This window comes from Budorcas taxicolor, unplaced genomic scaffold (genome assembly GCF_023091745.1).
Source record: "Budorcas taxicolor isolate Tak-1 unplaced genomic scaffold, Takin1.1 scaffold212, whole genome shotgun sequence".
Lineage (NCBI taxonomy): Eukaryota > Metazoa > Chordata > Mammalia > Artiodactyla > Bovidae > Budorcas > Budorcas taxicolor.
The window spans coordinates 81,127-100,743 of NW_026291773.1; the positions used below are offsets into that span (position 1 = coordinate 81,127).

Sequence of the window (19,617 nt, forward strand, 5' to 3'; positions counted from 1 at the left end):
TTCTAAAATGAAGTATTTTTAAGTCAGGAGGAAAAAAATCACTTAAAATACTGGGGGGAAAGGGCTAATGGAATATCTCAATTTATCAATTCATTCAACTAAGAAATAACCTAATTTCAAAAGCTTATTTTCAGATGACCAATCCTTTTGAATTATTTGACTCTCCTAACATACACATATTTACCTATTCATAAAAAGAATTTAAGTTTTAAAGCTTCATTATATACCAAAGGCCATATGACTTTTTTTAGCATACAATTCCACCACCACAGATTCTAAGTTAGTAGGTTTGGGGTGAGATCAAGGAATTTTCATTTCTAATAAGCATCCAAGTAATTCTGATCACTGGCCTTTGGATCATACTTAGAGAAACACTACTGCTACTGCTAAGTCGCTTCAGTCGTGTCCGACTGTGCAACCCCATAGATGGCAGCCCACCAGGCTCTGCCGTCCCTGGGATTCTCCAGGCAAGAACACTGGAGTGGGCTGCCATTTCCTTCTCCAAGAGAAACACTACATTCCTGTTAAAAATACTAGTGGTAAAATCTTTGTATCATATTTTCCTAATATTTAAATACGACAATCAAATATATTTTCATTCTTTTTATTTGTGAAATAATTTCAATCTCCGATGGAACTGGAAGATATTAAATGGAAAATCTCATTCATGTGACCTCAGGAACACAAAAATTAAAGACTGAGAGACTGATTTCCCATAAATGCCTGATTTTCAGAAAACTGATAATATTGGAATGTTCTTAAATTTCAGGGAATCGGCCAGGGGTGGCCTCATATCAATCTTGGGAAATTTTGCTTACACTTTCCAAGGGCATGAACAAGAAATGACCCAGTTTGAGATGGTCTTACAAAGTAAGCTAAATTGAGCTTTGTTTGTATGACTGGAGGGTTTTGTCTGCCTAGGGAATGTTCAATGCTGGTCCCCATTTGTTCCTGATTTCAACAAACTCTAACTGAACTCTCACCTCTTCATATTTTCTGCCCTACTCCAAACCCTCAACGGACTTACCTGTAGCTTCCTACAGCTTGCATGTCCCAAATGCAGTTCCTCTGCTATTCCTGAATAAACTCTTCTTTCTGACAATTATGAGTTTGCTAAACCTTTTCATTTAGGTTGACATTTCAAATCACTATTTCCAAATAGGAGATTCAGTAAACCAAAAATTTCCTTCAAAGGATACTGGTTAATATTTAATACGGCAACATGGCAAATAAACAGTTTTGACTGAGTTAGCTATGTTCGATTCAATTTTGAAGTTCCTAAGAAGTACACAGCAGAGAAACACAGCTACTCTTATAGCACTGTTAGGTGAGAAAGATCAGTTGCCATTTATTTATTTAGAGGATAAATAGAAAGATAAAGTATGTCTGACAGATGAGCTCTTGACTTGTGACAAAAAGTACCAAAACTATATGACAAATATACATACTCACACATAATTATAATTAGTATTATCTATATATCCCCCAATATATCCTTAACCTTGAATTAGGCCAAATTAACATACCTAGTTCAAGAAGCTTCTTTGTGAGCAAAAGCGCCTTATCCAGGTCTCCCTGCTGGTATACTGCATAGCTCAAATAATCCAGAACAGAGACTTTATCAATGGGAGAAACCTCGCCTTCATCCAGCTGCCTCAGGGCTTGTTCCATCCACAGTTCTGTATGGTAATAATCTGCTTCTGTGTAGGCCACTTTGCCCAACTCAAAACAGTCCTCAACTGTTAGAAAAGATTTGTGTTTTACCCCTATGGAAAGAAAATACAGAGAACTTTAGGAATCTATTATATGTTTATTATACTATTATATATTTATTTAGGACTATATGGCTTTCAAAGTACTATCTCACTCATTTGAACCTCCCAACAACCTTCTGAGGTAGGAAAAGCAGGAATTACCCTAGGTTTATAAACAAAGGAACAAACTACAAGGTAATGAAACATGGCAAGGATCACATAGCTAATAGGTGACGTGGGACCTAGAGAATCCAGATTTCAATTATCAGTCATCATACCAAAAAGATGCACCAATTAAGCTGAAGTATGCGATTTTCCAACACAGTGGGAAGCACCATATGAGATATATCTAACTCTTAACCAACAACTTAGGATAAACAGAGACATGGAAGAGAGACAAACCTGTTTATTGATTCCTTCCCCTACTATTCCCCTTTTCAAAAATATTAATGATATGCAATTTACATACCATAAAGTTCACCTAGTTAAAGAATTCAACAGTTTTTCACTATATTCACAGAGCTGTACAACCATTACCATAATAGGATTTTAGAACATTTTCATTACCCCAAAAAGCAACGCTGTAACCATAAGCAGTCACTACCCATTATATCTCCCCTTTCCTGCCCTATCCCTAGATACCACTAATCTACTTTCTGTATCTACTTGTCTATTCTGGCTATCATACATAAATGGAACTGGACAACAGGTAGTCTTTTGTGACTGGACTGCTTTAATCAGCATGTTTTCAAGGTTCTTTTTATTGCCAAGTACTAGCCCACTGTAGGACAGACTACATTTTGCTTATCAGTTGATAGACATTTGAATTGTTTCTACTTTTCTGACTTCTATGAATAATGTTACTATAAACATTCATGTACAAGTTTTAGTGTAGAAATATTTTTTCATTATTCTTGAGTATATACATAGCAGTGAAATTGATGGGTCTTATGGCAACACTATGCTTACCATGTTCAGAAACTGCCAAACTATTTTCCAAAGTGGCTGCACCATTTTACAATTTTACAATCCTGTGTGTATGCTCATACATAAATCAGTGTATGAGGGTTCCAATTTCTCTGTATCTCACCAATACTTGCTACTACTCATCTTTTTTATTATAGCCACTGAGGGTATGAAGTAGCATTTCATTGTGGTTTTTAAATTTTATTTCTCTAATGATGATGTTGAACATGTTTCTACATGCCTATTGTCCATCTATATATCATCTTTGGAAAAATGTCTGTTCAAATCCTTTGTCCATTTAAAAACTTGGTTGTCTTTTTACTATTGACTAATTATGTTTCAAATGTTGTATAATCACCATTACTTTTATAAGATTAAGGAAAAGATAAATAACTACAGAAAGATATAAATGTAAAAAATATTCTCTGAATGATAGCAATCATGTAACATTTCATTTTATAAACAGTAAATCAGTGAGTTAAGTAGAGACTTTAAGAGCCTGAGTATTTTTATGTTGTCCTTTGTTTATAGCATGTTAAGTAAGCAATAGTGAGAAAATTACATCTGGACCACATATTCTGGGGGTGGGGAAGGGAACTGCTTCTGATATAAAACACAGGCGATCCTTGAACAACAAAGTTTGCATTGCATGGGTCCACTTATATGTGCATTTTTTTCAGTAAATACATATATGTATTATAAATGTATTTTCTCTTCCTTATGCTTCTCTAAATAACATTTTCTTTTCTCTAGTTAACTGTATTGTAAAAATGTAGCATACAATAATACAACATATGAATTGTGTTAATAAGCAACTGTTTAAAATATCAGTAAGGCTTCTGATCAATAGTAGGCTATTAGTAGTTAAATCTAGGGAGAGTCAAAATTTACATGCAGATTTTCAACTGCTCAGGAGCTCAGCAGCTATAACACCAGCATTTTTGAAGGATTAACTACTCTACCTAGAAATGCTGGATAAAATGTAACAGTTATCCATTTATCCATTTGTACCATGGCCAGATTCACAGGAATTAAGCAAATTTTTTGAGGTCAAAGCAAAAAGGAACTTGAAACCTAGAGAGTTAAGTAAAGGATGAAGCTGCATCTCCTCTGGAGGCAGTCATCAGATGAGAAAACTAGAAGCATGATTTTTAACCATCAAGAAAGGGATAAAGAGGGCTTCCCTAATGGCTCAGTGGTAAAGACTCTGCCTGCCAATGTGGGAGACATGAGTTCGATCCCTGGTCCGGGAAGATCCCACATGCTGAGGGACAACGAAGCCTGTATGCCACAACTGAGTCTGTGCTCTAGAGTCTGCCAGCCACAACTATTGAGCCCATGTGCAACTGCTGAAGCCCCAACGCTCTACAGCCTGTGCTGCACAACAGGAGAAGCCACCTCAGTGAGAAGGCCGTGTACTGCAACTCTCCAGCTGGAGAGTAGCCCCGCTTGCCATAACTAAAGAAAAGCCTGCACAGAAATGAAGACCCTGCACAGTCAAACAAATAAATAAATAAATTTTAAAAAGAAAGGGATAGGAGATAAAGCCACAGGCCCATGCAAAATGACAGAACAGACCCTTGAAAAACCACATCTTCAATTAAAAAATGAGCTAGAAAAAACTCTTGTCAACTGGCAAAGAGAAACAACAAAAAACTTATTTTTCTCATCCTGCACTGTAGGTAAGGAAACAATCTCTTAAGAATTCCACAGGCGTGCCTTCTGGGAGGTTTTGATTTCAAATATACACTATCTCCATGGTCTGGGAAACTAAAGCCAAGAATTTAACTTAAAGTGGTTGGAGGCTGGTAAGGTCAAAGGACACCTGGCAGAAGCAACATTTATACTCTGCAAAACCCACCCTCACCTCAGGTTTTGCAATATTCTCACCCACAATCTGAAGAGATGCACACAATTCAAAATCACAAAGCACACGATTAAACAAGCCACTACGAGCAAAATCAGCAGAAACTATTCAAAAACAGTATTAGATATCACCCAGTATATTCAGATGATATCAGGTTAAGAACACAAAATAACTACGATTAAAACGTTTAAAGAATTTCTAAAAAAAATTAAAGATGAACATGTAAGATTCCCTAAAAAGACTAGGAAGATGTGAGTAGGAGAAAATATAGAACTTTCAAAAATTATAAATATTATCAAAGAGACAAACATGTATTGCTCAGGTCAAACAGCAAGTTAGACACAACAAAAAAGAGAATAACACACCTAGAAGAGAGAACTGAAAGAATTACCATAGGATAAACTACTCAGAATGCAGCAGAGAGGAGGAATACATATAACGTGCTAGTTAAAAGATAAGGAAGAAAAACTAGGAAGACCACAGAACGTGGAGAAGGCACTATTTAAAGAAATAACAGTGAACAAGTTTCTAGAATTAGAATGCATGAAACCAAAGATTCAGGGAGCACAGAGACTCCTAAGCCAAAGTACATGCAAGGGATTCTCAAGGATTTGTTTCAACAAGGAGGAGGAAAATAATTGCTAAGGAAAAGTCTGAGGTACCAAAAAAAAAAAAAGATAGAGAAATTGGTATACATTTAAAGAAAAGTGAGCTATCAGATTGGCAAAAATTTCAAAGTCTGAAATTTTTTGTGTGATGCTGTGGGGAATAGGCACTCTCATGTATCACTAGTAGAAAAATGACAGAACCACTATGGAGGGAAACTGGAACAAAATTAGCAAAATGTCCCATGCATCTACTCTGAATCAGTGGCATCGTTTCTAGAAAAAATATCCCAAAGATCACTTGGCAAAAAAAACCCCCAAAAACATATGCACAAGGTTATTGGCAATCTTATTTTTATAATAGTAAAAGACTACAAACAAAACAAGTGTCCATATCAATGGGGCCCCAGTTAAATAAACTATAATAAAATTCACAAAATACAGTAACAGATAGCTGTAAAAAGAAATGAGGATTTCTACATAGCATATGAGGTAATATCTAGAGCATATCAATAAATTAAAATACCAAAATACAGAAAGTATACTATGCTGCCTTCTCCACCGAAGCTGAGAGGAAATAGGAATATATATACACAGCCGCTTACATTTTAAAGAAGAAACAGTGAAAATGAAAAACCTAATCAAGTGGTAGTTCATATAGGAAGAAGAAAGCAACAGGTTGGCAAGTAACAGAATGATAGTAGAACTTCTATAAGTGGACCTTATTAATACAGTTTGGACTTTGAGTGAATAAAAAAACTGCATAACTAAAACTAATATGAGAGACATGGTGATGGTGGTCAAAAGGTACAAACTCCCAATTATATGGTAAGTCCTGGGGATGTAATGTACAGCATGTTAACTATAGTTAATAATACTGTATTGTATATTTAAAGTTGCTGGAAGAGTAGATATATTTTAAAATAAAAAATTTTTTAACTATGTGACGTGATGTGATGGTGCATGTTAACTAAACATATTGTGGTGATCATCTTGCAACACAGACATATCCAAGTCATACTGCACACCCAAAACTAACACAAAGTTATATGTCAATCACATCTCAATTTTTAAAAAATTGGGCGCCTCTTTTAAATAAAAACATTAAAATTTTTTAATAATAGAAGAGGACAAAGATAGGATATAAATTAAAAACTGAGCCTGTGGGGCTTTCCTGGTGGCCCAGTGGTTAAGAATCTGCCTTGCAATGCAAGGGACACCGGTTCAGTGTAAGGGACACCGGTTCGATCCCTGGTCCAGGAAGATCTCACAAGACACAGAGCAACTAAGCCCATGCACAACTACCAGCCTATGCTCTAGAGCCTGTGAGCTGCAACTCCTGAGCCCACGCCCTAGAGCCTGTGCTCCGCACCACTGCAGCGAGAAGCCTGTGTACCAAACACAGACCAGACCCTGCTCGCCACAACTAGAGAAAGCCCATGTGCAGCAACAAATACCCACCACAGCCAAGTAAATAAATCTAAAAAAAAAAATCCTGTGATAAATCTGATTTTAGTGAAAAAGATATAGAAAAAGGAAGGGGAGAAAGAAAAGGAGGGGTATATTTTCCAAATTTTGATACCAATGTTCAAACAATAAATGTGAAGCTCTGGGCGGTTTACTGTTAATGTCAAAATATCTTACTTCCTATATCAAAACAAAAAGGTATAGCATGTCCATGGGTTAGAAAATTGTCTTGTTAAAATGACAAATGTTGCCCAAATTCTTCCCAAGATTCAAAATAAACCTAATTAAAACACCTACAGGCATTTTTGTAGAAGCTACCAAGGAAATTCTAAGATTTATTTGGAAATTCAAAGGATCTAGAATAGCCAAAGCAATTTTAAACAAAGAACATATTTAAAGGACTTATTCACAAGTGTTTGCAAGTACGTGGAGGTACTGAAATGCCCATATACTAATCACAAGAGTATAAAATGGTACAACCATCTGGTAGTTTCTTAAAAATCAAATATATACCTACCAATTATTTCACTTTAAAAATCAGATATATACCTACTATGCAACCCAGCCAACTGACTTCTAGGTATTTAACCAAAAGAAGCACATGCCTAATATGTCTGAAGGACAAAGGAAATAGATAGAAAAAGGAACACAACAGTGTTTTCCTTAAAAACTTCTGACTGAATGTACTTTAACGAATCAGTATATTGGCTAGAATCAGACTTAGCTCTAACCTACCCAATGGTGTCAACATTTTTTTTTTCAGTGCTAACAGAAAAGGTTCATGAAAAATTAAGAAGAAATAAAATCTAGGACACATTTTGCTAGTGATTCTTTGTCTAGGGGATAACATGCTCTGGTCTGAGGATGTTAGATTTCAGTACAAAGCAGCATCCTAATACAGAAGTATATGTACTGGAGGATCACACGGACCAATACAATCAAATATTCAAATCATACAACTACCTCCATTTACTACATATATATATATACATATATATATATACATATATATATACATATATATATATACATATATATATATACATATATATATATACATATATATATATATATTTGCCTATTAGTCATTTATGGATAGTAACTGATTATCATGCTTGCATGCTCAGTCCCTCAGTAATGTTTGACTCTGCAACCCGATGGACCATAGCCCACCAGGCTCCCCCGTCCACGGAGTTTTCCAGGCAGGAATACTAGAGTGTGTTGCCATTTCCTCCTCCAGGACATCTGCCCAACCTAGGAACCAAACTCAGTCTCTTCCATCTCCTGCACTGGCAGGTGGATTCTTTACCACTGTGCGACCTAGGAAGTCCATAACTGATTACCAGTGTACTACTAAAATGAAGATAAAGATCCATATTGTGACAGTTACTCTCTACTTCTCTCTAGTCTAGAAAAGGATACCAACAAACTAACTTATTAACAGTTTAACAAGATGCAATTTCAGAAACAAAAGAAACATACTGAATTTTGACTGTTATTTTTCAGTTACGAGAACTGGAATACAGTTCTAAGACGAGCTTTACAGTGCAGAAATTAAGAATGTCTTTTCTCAGGGATATACAAAAGACACAAGAGGACAGTATTTATTAATTTATTTATTAATAAATTTAAATTATTTATTAATAAAATTTATTAATAAATTTATTTATTAATAAAATTTATTAATAAATTTATTTATTAATAAAATTTATTAATAAATTTATTTATTAATAAATGTAGACAGCACCAGTAAAATTTTTCACATGACCTTATATCCTGGCAATATTATTTGAAAGCATAATGGAGACAGTAGAGGATCTTGAGCTATTCTGCCTTGGTAAAGTATCTCTGGTCATCTTACCTATTGATCTATTCACAATTATTAAAGGCAAACTGTCTGGGAACTGTATTAAAGAAAATGAAAGAGAAGTGATATAGCATTTGAAAGGGAAGGCTGCTTCCAAAGTAGAGAATGTGAGAATAAAAAGTAATGGACAAGAAGACAAATAAAATGACATAAGGGAAGTGATGCTGGCAGGAAAAAACCATAAAAAGCGTTCATACAAAGCATGAATAGTTAGAATTTGATGACAAAAAAAGGAAAATTCTTTCGGTTCAAAGCAGATGGCACAGATGATTGACATTAGCATGTCAAACTGAATGCAGTGAAGGAGAGGATAGGATGAACTGAGAGAGCAGCACTGACATACATATGTACAGTACCATGTGTAAAATAGACAACTAGTGGGAAGCTGCCGTATAATACAGGGGAGCTTGGTTCGGTGCTGTGATGACCTAGAGGAGTGGGGGGGGTGGTAGAGACTAAAGAGGGAGGCGCTATATGGATACTTAATAGATGATTCACAATGTTGTGCAGCAGAAACTATCACAACATTGTAAAGCAATGTTTAATCTCCCAATTAAAAAAAAACTGAATGTAGTAACCCAAATTTACAGTTAAAACACAAAAGTCTTTTAAATTTATTATCACAGTATAAACTATAATAATATGTGACAGGAGACAGTATAGGAAAATTTACTTAGAAATTTTTGGCTCACCCTTAAACTGCAAGATTTTATTTTAAAATTCTTACCCTTTATAGGAACACTTACTGGATAAAAACTTGATTTGTAAGGAACAAATACATTTAAAATGCACATACCTGGGAAGCTGATGTCTTGCATCAGAGGCAATATGGTACACTCATAGCTGAGTGCACTCCAGAGATGTACAGAGAATCTACTGCTTGGTGTTGTAGTAAGCTTATCAGTTCACCAAGATAATGATGTAAATGACCAATAAGAATGTTCAACTTCTACCTGAAGTAACTCAGATTTTATATATGACATATTCCATACCAAAAAAAGTGTAGAGGACACAGTTTTGAGGGCATTAGCTCCCTGTTGTCCCCTTTGCCTATCAAAGCAATACCACCATTCTTTTCTACTTTACCACCTCCCCTCAAAAACTGTAATATCTCTGGAAGCTATGAATCTATTAAACAAATTAGGGTTAGGAACAACCTGAAACTAAAGGAACAGTCCATATGAACTGTAAAGGCAACATCGATGCCAAAATACATATAACTTATCAGATTTTATATTAAAATATCAAGAAAGCATTTCAAAAGGTAGGCTCAAAAAAGGAGAAACAGACAAAATTAATCAAGGAATAACATCACATCAATATAAATCCACTGAAAAAAGCTTTCTCTGATTTTTTGGGGGGGGTGAGGCAATTTAAAAAGGCAAATCATCCTTCCCTCCAGTCCTCATCCTTAAGGCTTTACATCTCAACTGCTACAATTTTAAATCTGACAAAACTAAGTGTTAGCAAGGACATTAAGAAATGAGAACTCCCATACATTGCTGGAGGGAATATTACTGTACTTGGGTACATCTGCTCTGGACAATAATCTGGCTACATCTAGTAAAATCTGAGAAACTTATATCCTAGAGAAACTTTTGCATGTGTGCAATGGACACAAGAAAACATAATGAAAATGTTTGTTGAAGCCTTGGCCCTGCAAAAATTGGAAATAACCTAAGCTACCACTGTCATCTCTTAAATTTTTACAACAGCCTCCTCCCTGATTTCTTTGTCTCTACCTTCGGGTCTCAAACCATTCTGCAGCCAGAATGATATCTCTAAAATGAAAATCATATAATTTCCCTGTTTAAAACTTTTCAGTAACTACACATTATACTCAGAATGGTTCAAACTTCTCTACATAACTTACAAAGTCCCTCAAGAGATGGCTTCAGCTTTACCTACATAGCCTCATCTCTCACTATTTCACAGCATCCCGTGCCCCTAGTTCATGCACTTAGCTCTTAAACAAACTATGTTCTCTCCTCTCTGGCCTATATACATGCTCTGTTTGGAGTACTTTTTTCATACCCTCTATTTCTGGGCTAATTCCTTGTCCATTATTTCACAGTTTTTAAACATATTCTGTCTTCCAGGAAGTCTTACTTTACACCTCTCATTTATCAAGTTCAGAATTAGATTTCTGTCTATGCGCTCCATGGTCTCCTAAGTTATCTCCAGCTAGGCATTCATCATATAATAGCATAAGAATATAAGTACCCTAAGGGCAAAAGCAGTGTTATTCATTACTGCATCTCTAATACTTAGACACAATGGTTATCATGTTAAATAGATATTAAATAGATACTAAGTGGCTTATATCTATTAAACAAATTATGTTTTAAACCAGAAGCAAATTTAAAAACAAGGCTGTGATCTTATCACAAGTATTATAACAGTAGAAACAGAAATAAAATTTGTAAATGTATACTTTTTCAGAAGTCCAACTTAATGGAATTACATTACAGTTTAATGGAACACCATGGTTAGTTTTTCCACTTGCTACTTCATTCCAAATTTAGAAAGATAAGCAAGAAAAACATCTTAAGTCATTCATCTCACTGTATTTTCTTACTGAGAAAGTCAATTTCAGTATGAAGACAGAGGTAACATATTTTATTTTTACAATTGATAAGGACAAGAAGATAGTAATGGTATATTCATAGAATAAATGACAGATCGCAATAGTAAACTATCACATGAAGGTAAATATCAGTAACACAAGTAAAACTGGAAAATTTCAAATTTTGCAAAAACTAAACAACACACTCCACACTCTTTAACAGCTAACAGAAAAAAAAAAAAAGAAATCACAGGGAAAATTAGAAAATACTTAAAAGACAAAAGAAAATGAAATTACAACATACCAAAACTTACAAGACACAATGAAAGCCGTGCTAAGGGTGAAATTTATAGTTATAACTCTTGCATTAAAAAAACAAGATCTCAAATCAACAACCTAATTTTACAACTTAAGAAACTAGAAAAACAAGAACAAACAACCCAAAGCTAGCAGAAGAAAGGAAACACTGAAGCACAGAATAGAAAATAACAGATAAAATTAATGAAACCAAAAGTTGGTTCTCTGAAAAGAATTTTGTCAATAAAAGTGACAATCTTTTAGCTACATGGATCAAGAAAAAAAGCCAAATAACTAAAATTAGAAATGAAAGTGGGGATACTTCTACTGATTCTATAGAAAAACAAAGGATTATAAGAATTCTATGAAAAATTGTACACCAACAAACTGAATAATCTAGATGAAATGGACAAATTCCTAAAAACACAAAACCCACCAAGACTAAGAAAAAAATAGAAAATCTCAATAGATCTTTAACTAGTAAGGAAACTGCTGATGCGAACAGCTGACTCATTTGAAAAGACCCTGTTTTGGGGAAAGATTGAGGGCAGGAGGAGAAGGGGACGAGAGAGGATGAGATGGTTGGATGGCATCACCGACTCAATGAACATGGGTTTGGGTAGACTCCGGCAGTTGGTGATGGACAAGGAGGCCTGGCGTGCTGTGGTTCATGGGATCGCAAAGAGCTGGACACGACTGAGTGACTGAACTGAACTGAGTAAGGAAACTGAATCAGTTATCAACAGTCTTCTGACAAAAGAAAAGCTCTGTTATTAACACAAATAAATGGAAAACACGTGCCATGTTCCTGGATTAGAAGACTATTAGCTTCACTGGAGAATTCTATCAAATACTAAAAAAAAAAAAACTAATACCAATCCAGAAAATTCTAGGAATCCTGCTGCAAAAACTCTTGTTAGAACTAGTAAATGAATTCAGCCAAGATGCAGGATGCAAAGACAACACACAAAAATAAGTTGCATTTCTATGCACCAATGAAAGTGAAAGTGAAGTCACTCAGTCGTGTCCGACTCTTTGTGACCCCATGGACTGCAGCCCACCAGGCTCCTCCGTCCATGGGATTTTCCAGGCAAGAGTACTGGAGTGGGTTGCCATTTCCTTCTCCAGGGGATCTTCCCGACCCAGGCATCAAATGCTGGTCTCCCATATTGTAGGCAGACACTTTTACCGTCTGAGCCACCAGGGAAGTCCTATGTACCAATAATGAACAATATAAAAAATTACAAAAACAAATCTAAGCATACAGTACTTAGGAATTAACTTAACCAAGGAGGTGAAAGACATACAGTGAAAACTACAAAAAGCTACTGAAAGACAACATAAATAAATGAAAAACACATGCCATGTTCATGGATTGGAAGACAGCATTATTAAAATGTCAATACTACCCAAAGTGATCTGCAGATTCAATGCAAAAGACAGAAATAGAAACAGAAAACTCCACCGTAGAATTCATACATAATCTTAATAGTCAAAACAATTTTTAAAAAGAACAAAACTGGAAAACTCATATTTCCTGATTTCAAAACTTAATACAAAGCTACAATAATAAAGTAGTGTGTAAAAAACCAACTTATAGACCAGCATAAAAACAGACTTAGAGACCAATGCAATAGAGAGCCAGAAATAAATCCTTGTATATACTGTCAAATGATTTCTGACAAGCATGGCAAGACCATTCAATGGGAAAATGACTATCTTTTCAACAAATGGTGCCAGGAAAACCAAATATTCACATGCAAAAGAATGAAGCTGAACCCTTACCAAATACCACATGTAAAAATTAACTCTAAATAAATCAAGGACCTAAATATAAGACCTAAAACAGTAAAACTCTTAAAAGAACCACAGGACAAAAGCTTCATAACACTGGGTTGGGCAGTGATTTCTTGTATATGACCCTAAAGGCACAGGCAACAAAAGAAAAAAAAAAACAAAACTGGATTTCATAAAAATTTAAAAATTTGGATACAAAATACAGTTATCATTGGAGTAAAAAGGCACCCAAAGAAAAGGAGAAAATATTTGCAAATCACGTATCTCATAAGGCATTAATATTATATAGAGAATCCCTAAAACTCAACAACAAAAAAATGAATAACCCAACTAAATAATAGGCAAAGGACTTGAACAGATATTTCTTCAAAGAAGACATACAGACGGCTGCTAATAAGTACATGAAAAGATGCTCAACATCAGTGATTAGAGAGATGCAAAACTTCAGTGAGATACCACCTCACATGCACTAGGTTGGCTACTATCAAAAAAAAAGAAAAGAAATAGGGAACAAAATAGCCACCAAAGACCAGGAAGCCCAGAGAGTCCCATACAAGATAAACCCAAGGAGAAACACAAGACACATGTTGATCAAACTAACAAAAATTAAACACAAAGAGCAAATATTAAAAGCAGATAGGGAAAAGCAACAAATAACATACCAGGGGATCCCCATAAGGCTAACAGCTGATCTTTCAACAAACTATTGGTAAAGAATCCACCTGCAATGCAGGAGATCCTGGTTCAATTCCTGGGTCAGGAAGATCCCCGGGAGAAGGGAGAGGCCAGTATTCCTGGCCTCCTCTTGTGGCTCAGCTGGTAAAAAGTCTGATTGCAATGTGGGAGACCTGGGTTCAATCCCTGGATTGAGAAGATCCCCTGAACAAAGGAAAGGCTACCTACTCCAGTATTCTGGCCTGAAGAATTCCATGGACTGTATAGTCCATGAGGTCACAAACAGCCAGACATGACTGAGCGACTTTCACTTTCATACAGGCCAGAATGGAACAGCAGGATATATTTAAAGTGATAAAAAGCAAAAACCTACAACTGAGATTACTCTATCCAGCAAGAATCTCATTCAAAGGAAAAATCAAAAGCTTTACAGACAAGCAAAAGCTAAGAGAATTCAGCACCACCAAACCAGCCCTTCAACAAGTGCTAAAGGAACTTCTCTAGACAAGAAACACAGAAAGGGCCTATAAAAACAAACCCAAAACAATAAAGTAAATGGTAACAGGATCATGCTCATCAATAGTTACCCTGAATGTAAATGAGCTAAATGCTCCAACCAAAAGACACAGATCGGCTGAATGTATACCAAAACAAGACCCCTAACCCTATATATACTGTCTACTAGAGATCCACCTCAAACAAACTGAACAAACATGAACAAACTGAAAGTGAGGGACTGGAAAAAGATATTCCACGCAAATAGAGACCAAAAGAAAGAGGTAATAGCAATGCTCATACCAGACAAAATAGACGTTAAAATATAAAGAACATTAGAAGGGACAAAGAAGGACACTACATAATGATCAGAAGATTAATCAAGAAGACATAATGATTACAAATACATATGCAGTCAACACAGGAGCACCTCAATACATAAGGCAAACGCTAACAAACAGTAACACAATAATAGTGGTGGATTTTAATATCCTACTCACAACAATGAAAAGATCATCCAGACAGAAAATTAATAAGTAAACACAGGCTTTAAATGATACATTGTACCCATTGGACCTAAATGATATCTACAGGGCATTTCACCCAAAAACAATAGATTTCACTATTTTCCCAAGTGCACATGGAACATTCTCCAGGACAGATCACATTCTGGGCCTCAAATCAAGCCTTGGTAAATTTATTTAAAATTGAAATCATTTCAAGCATCTTTTCTGATCATAACACTGTAAGATTAGATATCAACTACAGGAAACACTAAGAAACACAAACACATGATTGCTAAACAATACACTTCTGAATAACCAAGAGATAACTAAAGAAATCAGAAAGGAAATCAAAATATGCCTAAAAACAAATGACAATGAAACCGTGACAACTCAAAGTCTATGGGATGCAGTAAAAGCAGTGCAAAGAGGGAAGTTTACAGCAATGTGAGTCTACCTCAAGAAACAAAGAGAGACATCAAACATACAACCTAAACTTACACCTAAAGCAACTAGAAAAAGAACAATAACAACAACCAAAAAAACCCAGTTAGTAGAAAGAAATAAATCATAAAGATCAGAGCAGAAATAAGTGAAAAAGAAACGAAAGACTATAGCAAAGCTGGTTCTTTAAGAAGATAAAATTGACAAACTGTTAGCCAGACTCATCAAGAAAAAAAGGGATTAAAAAAAAATCAGAAATGAAAAAGGAGAAGTTACAACAGACAACACAGAAATACAAAGGATCCTAAGAGACTACTATGAGCAACTACATGCCAATAAATGGACAACTTGGAAGTAATGGACAAATTCTTAGAAGAGTATAACCTTCCAAACCAGAACCAGGAAGAAATAAAACATGGACAGATCAATCACAAGCATGGAAATCAAAACTGAAATAAAAAATCTCCAACAAACAAAAGCCCAGGGCCAGATGGCTTCATAGGTGAATTCCACCAAAAGTTTAGAGAAGAGCTAACATTTATCCTGCTCCAACTCTTCCAGAAAAATGCAGAGGAAGGAAAACTCCCAAATTCATGCTATAGGGCCACCATCACCCTGACACCAAAACGAGACAAAGATGTCACAAGAAACGAAAATTACAGGCCAAAATCACTGATGAACATAGATGCAGAAGTCCTCAACAAAATTCTAGTGAACAGAATTCAATAATACTCTTAGAAGATCATACATCATGAACAAGTTAGCTTTATCCCAGGGATGCAAATATTCTTTAATATTCAAATAAATGTGATATACCATATTAACAAATTGAAAGACAAAAATCATATGATCATTTCAATAGATGCAGAGAAAGCCTCTGACAAAATTCAACATAAGAAGGAACATAACTCAACATAATAAAGGCCATATACAACAAACCCACAGCAAATATCCTCAGTGGTGAAAAACTGAAAGCATTTCTTCTAAAATCAGGAACAAGACAAGGATACCCACTCTCACTACTATTATTCAACATAGTTTTGGAAGTCCTAGCCAAATCCAGATTGGAAAAGAAGAAGTAAAACTCTCACTGTTTGCAGATGACATGATTCTCTACACAGAAAACCCTAAAGATGCCATCAGAAAACTATTTGAGCTAATCAATGAATATAGTAAAGTCACAGGATATAAAATTAATACACAGAAATCCCTGGAATTCCTATATACTAATGAAAAATCAGAAAGAGAAATTAAGGTAACAATCCCACTTACCATTGCAATAAAAAGAGTAAAATACTTAGGAATAAATTTACCTAAAGAGACAAAAGATCTGTATGCAGAAAACTATAAGACACTGATAAAAGAAATCAAAGATGACACCAAAAGATGGAGAGATATACAATGTTCTTAGATTTAAAGAATCAATATAGTGTAAATGACTATACTACCCAAAGCAATCTATAGATTCAATGCAATCCCTATCAAACTACCAATGGTATTTTTCACAGAACTAGAACAAATAATTTCACAATTTGTATGGAAACACAAGCGACCCTGAACAGCCAAAGTAAACCTGAGAAAGAAGAATGGAACTGCAGGAATCAACCTTCCTGACTTCACACTACACTACAAAGCTACAGTCATCAAGACAGTATGGTACTGGCACAAAAACAGAAATATAGACCAATGGGAACAAGATATAAAGCCTGGAGATGAATCCATGCCCCAGTGGACCTTATCTTTGACAAAGGAGGCAAAAATATACAATGGAGAAAACAGTCTCTTCAACCAGTGGTTCTGGGAAAACTGGTCAACTGCATTACTAATAGAATGAAATTGGAACACTTCCTAACTCCATACACAAAAATAAACTCAGAATTTATTAAAGACCTAAATGTAAGACCAGAAACTATAAAAATCTTAAGAGGAAAACATAGGCAGAGCACTCTCTAACATAAATCACAGCAAGATCCTCTATAACCCATCTCCTAGAGGAAAGGAAATAAAAACAAACAAACAAACAAAAATAACAAAAAACAAAAACTGTGACCTAATTAAAGTTAAAAATTTTGCACAACAAAGGAAATTATAAGAGAGGTAAAAAGACAACCCACCCTCAGAATGGGAGAATATAACAGCAAACTTAATGACTGACAAAGATTTAATCTCCAAAATATACAAGTAGCTCATGCAGCTCAATACCAGAAAAACAAACAACCCAATCAAAAAGTAGGCAGAAGACCTAAACAGACATTTTTCCAAAGAAGACATACAGATGACCAATAAATACATGAAACATGCTCAACACTGCTCATTACTAGAGGAATGCAAATTAAAATTATAATGAGGTATCACCTCTCATTGGACAGAATGGACATCAAAACATCTACAAACGATAAATGCTGTTTGATGTGGAGAAAAGGGAACCCTCTTATACTTCTGGTGGGAATACAAATTGATATAACCACTAGGAAGAACAGTACGGAGATTCCTTTAAAAACTAGGAAAAAACTAACATACGACCCAGCAATCCCATTACTGGGCATTTACCCTAAGGAAACCATAATTGAAAAGGACACATGTACCCCCATGTTCACTGCAGCACCGTTTACAATAGCTAGGACATGGGCATGACATTGAAAGATGACATGGATATAAACTGAAAGATAGGACACGAAAGATGAACTCCCCAGGTTGGTAGGGCCCAATATGCTACTGGAGAAGAGTGAGAAATAACCCCAGAGAGAATGAAGACACGGAGCCAAAGCAAAACAACACCCAGTTGTGGATGGGACTGGTGATGGAAGTAAAGTCTGATGCTGAAAAGAACAATATGCATAGGAACCTGGAATATTAGGTGCATGAATCAAGGCAAATTGGAAGTGGTCAAACAGGAGATGGCAAGAGTGAATGCTAGCATTTTAGGAATCAGTGAACTAAAATGGACTGGAATGGGTGAATTTAACTCAGATGACCATTATATCTACTACTGTGGGCAAGAATCCCTTAGAAGAAATGGAGTAGCCATCATAGTCAAAAAAGAGTCCTAAATGCAGTACTTGGGTGCAATCTCAAAAATGACAGAATGATCCCATTTGTTTCCAAGGCAAACTATTCAATATCACAATAATCCAAGTTTATTCCCCGACCAGTAATGCTGAAGAAGCTGAACGGTTCTATGAAGACCTACAAGAACTTCTAGAACTAACACCAAAAAAAGATGTCCTTTGCATCATAGGGGACTGGAATGCAAAAGTAGGAAGTCAAGAGATACCTGCAGTAACAAGGCAAATTTGGCCCTGGGAGTCCAAAAACAAGCAGGGCAAAGGCTAACAGAGTTTTGTCAAGAGAACACACTGGTCATAGCAAACACCCTCTTCCAACAACACAAGAGATGACTCTACACATGGACATCACCAGATGGTCAATACTGAAATCAGATTCATTCTACTCTTTGCAGCACAAGATGGAGAAACTCTATACAGTCAGAAAAACAAGACCAGGAGCTGACTGTGGCTCAGACCATGAAATTGCCAAATTCAGACTTGAAGAAAGTAGGGAAAACCACTAGGCCATTCAGGTATGACCTAAATCAAATCCCTTACAATTATACAGTGGAAGTGACAAACAGATTCAAGGGATTAGCTCTATTAGACAGAGTGCCTTGAGAACTATGGATGGAGGTTTGTGACATTGTACAGGAGGCAGTGATCAAGACCATCCCCAAGAAAAAGAAATACAAAAAGGCAAAATGGTTGTCTGAGGAGGTCTTACAAATAGCTGAGAAAAGAAGAGACGTGAAAGGCAAAGGAGAAAAGGAAAGATATACCCATCTGAATGCAAAGTTCCAAGGAACAGCAAGGAGAGATAAGAAAGCCTTCTTCAGTGATCAATGCAAAGAAATAGAGAAAAACAACAGAATGGAAAAGACTAGAGATCTCTACAAGAAAATTAGAGATACCAAGGGAACATTTCATGCAAAGATGGGTTCGATAAAGGACAGAAACGGTATGGACCTAACAGAAACAGAAGATATTAAAAAAAGGTGACAAGAATACACAGAAGAAGTATACAAAAAAGATCTTAATGACCCAGATAACCACGATGGTGTGATCACCCACCTAGCACCAGACATCCTGGAATGCAAAGTCAAGTGGGCCTTAGGAACCATCATTATGATCAAAGCTAGTGGAGGTGATGGAATTCCAGTTGAGCTATTTCAAATCCTAAAAGATGATGCTGTGAAAGTGCTGCACTCAATATGCCAGCAAATCTGGAAAACTCAGCAGTGGCCACAGGACTGGAAAAGGTCAG

The 19,617-nt window shown here is 35.8% G+C and overlaps 1 protein-coding gene across 4 annotated transcripts in view; it reads right to left on the reverse strand.

Moving 5' to 3' along the window:
- Window positions 1-19,617, reverse strand: part of LOC128071144 (prolyl 4-hydroxylase subunit alpha-1) — a 94,833-nt gene that overhangs the window by 42,763 nt on the left and 32,453 nt on the right. For all 4 annotated transcript variants that reach the window (XM_052664110.1, XM_052664109.1, XM_052664107.1 and 1 more), the window contains exon 6: window positions 1,527-1,766. In XM_052664110.1, coding sequence (XP_052520070.1) covers window positions 1,527-1,766 — 240 coding nt within the window. The remainder of the gene's footprint in view (window positions 1-1,526; window positions 1,767-19,617) is intronic.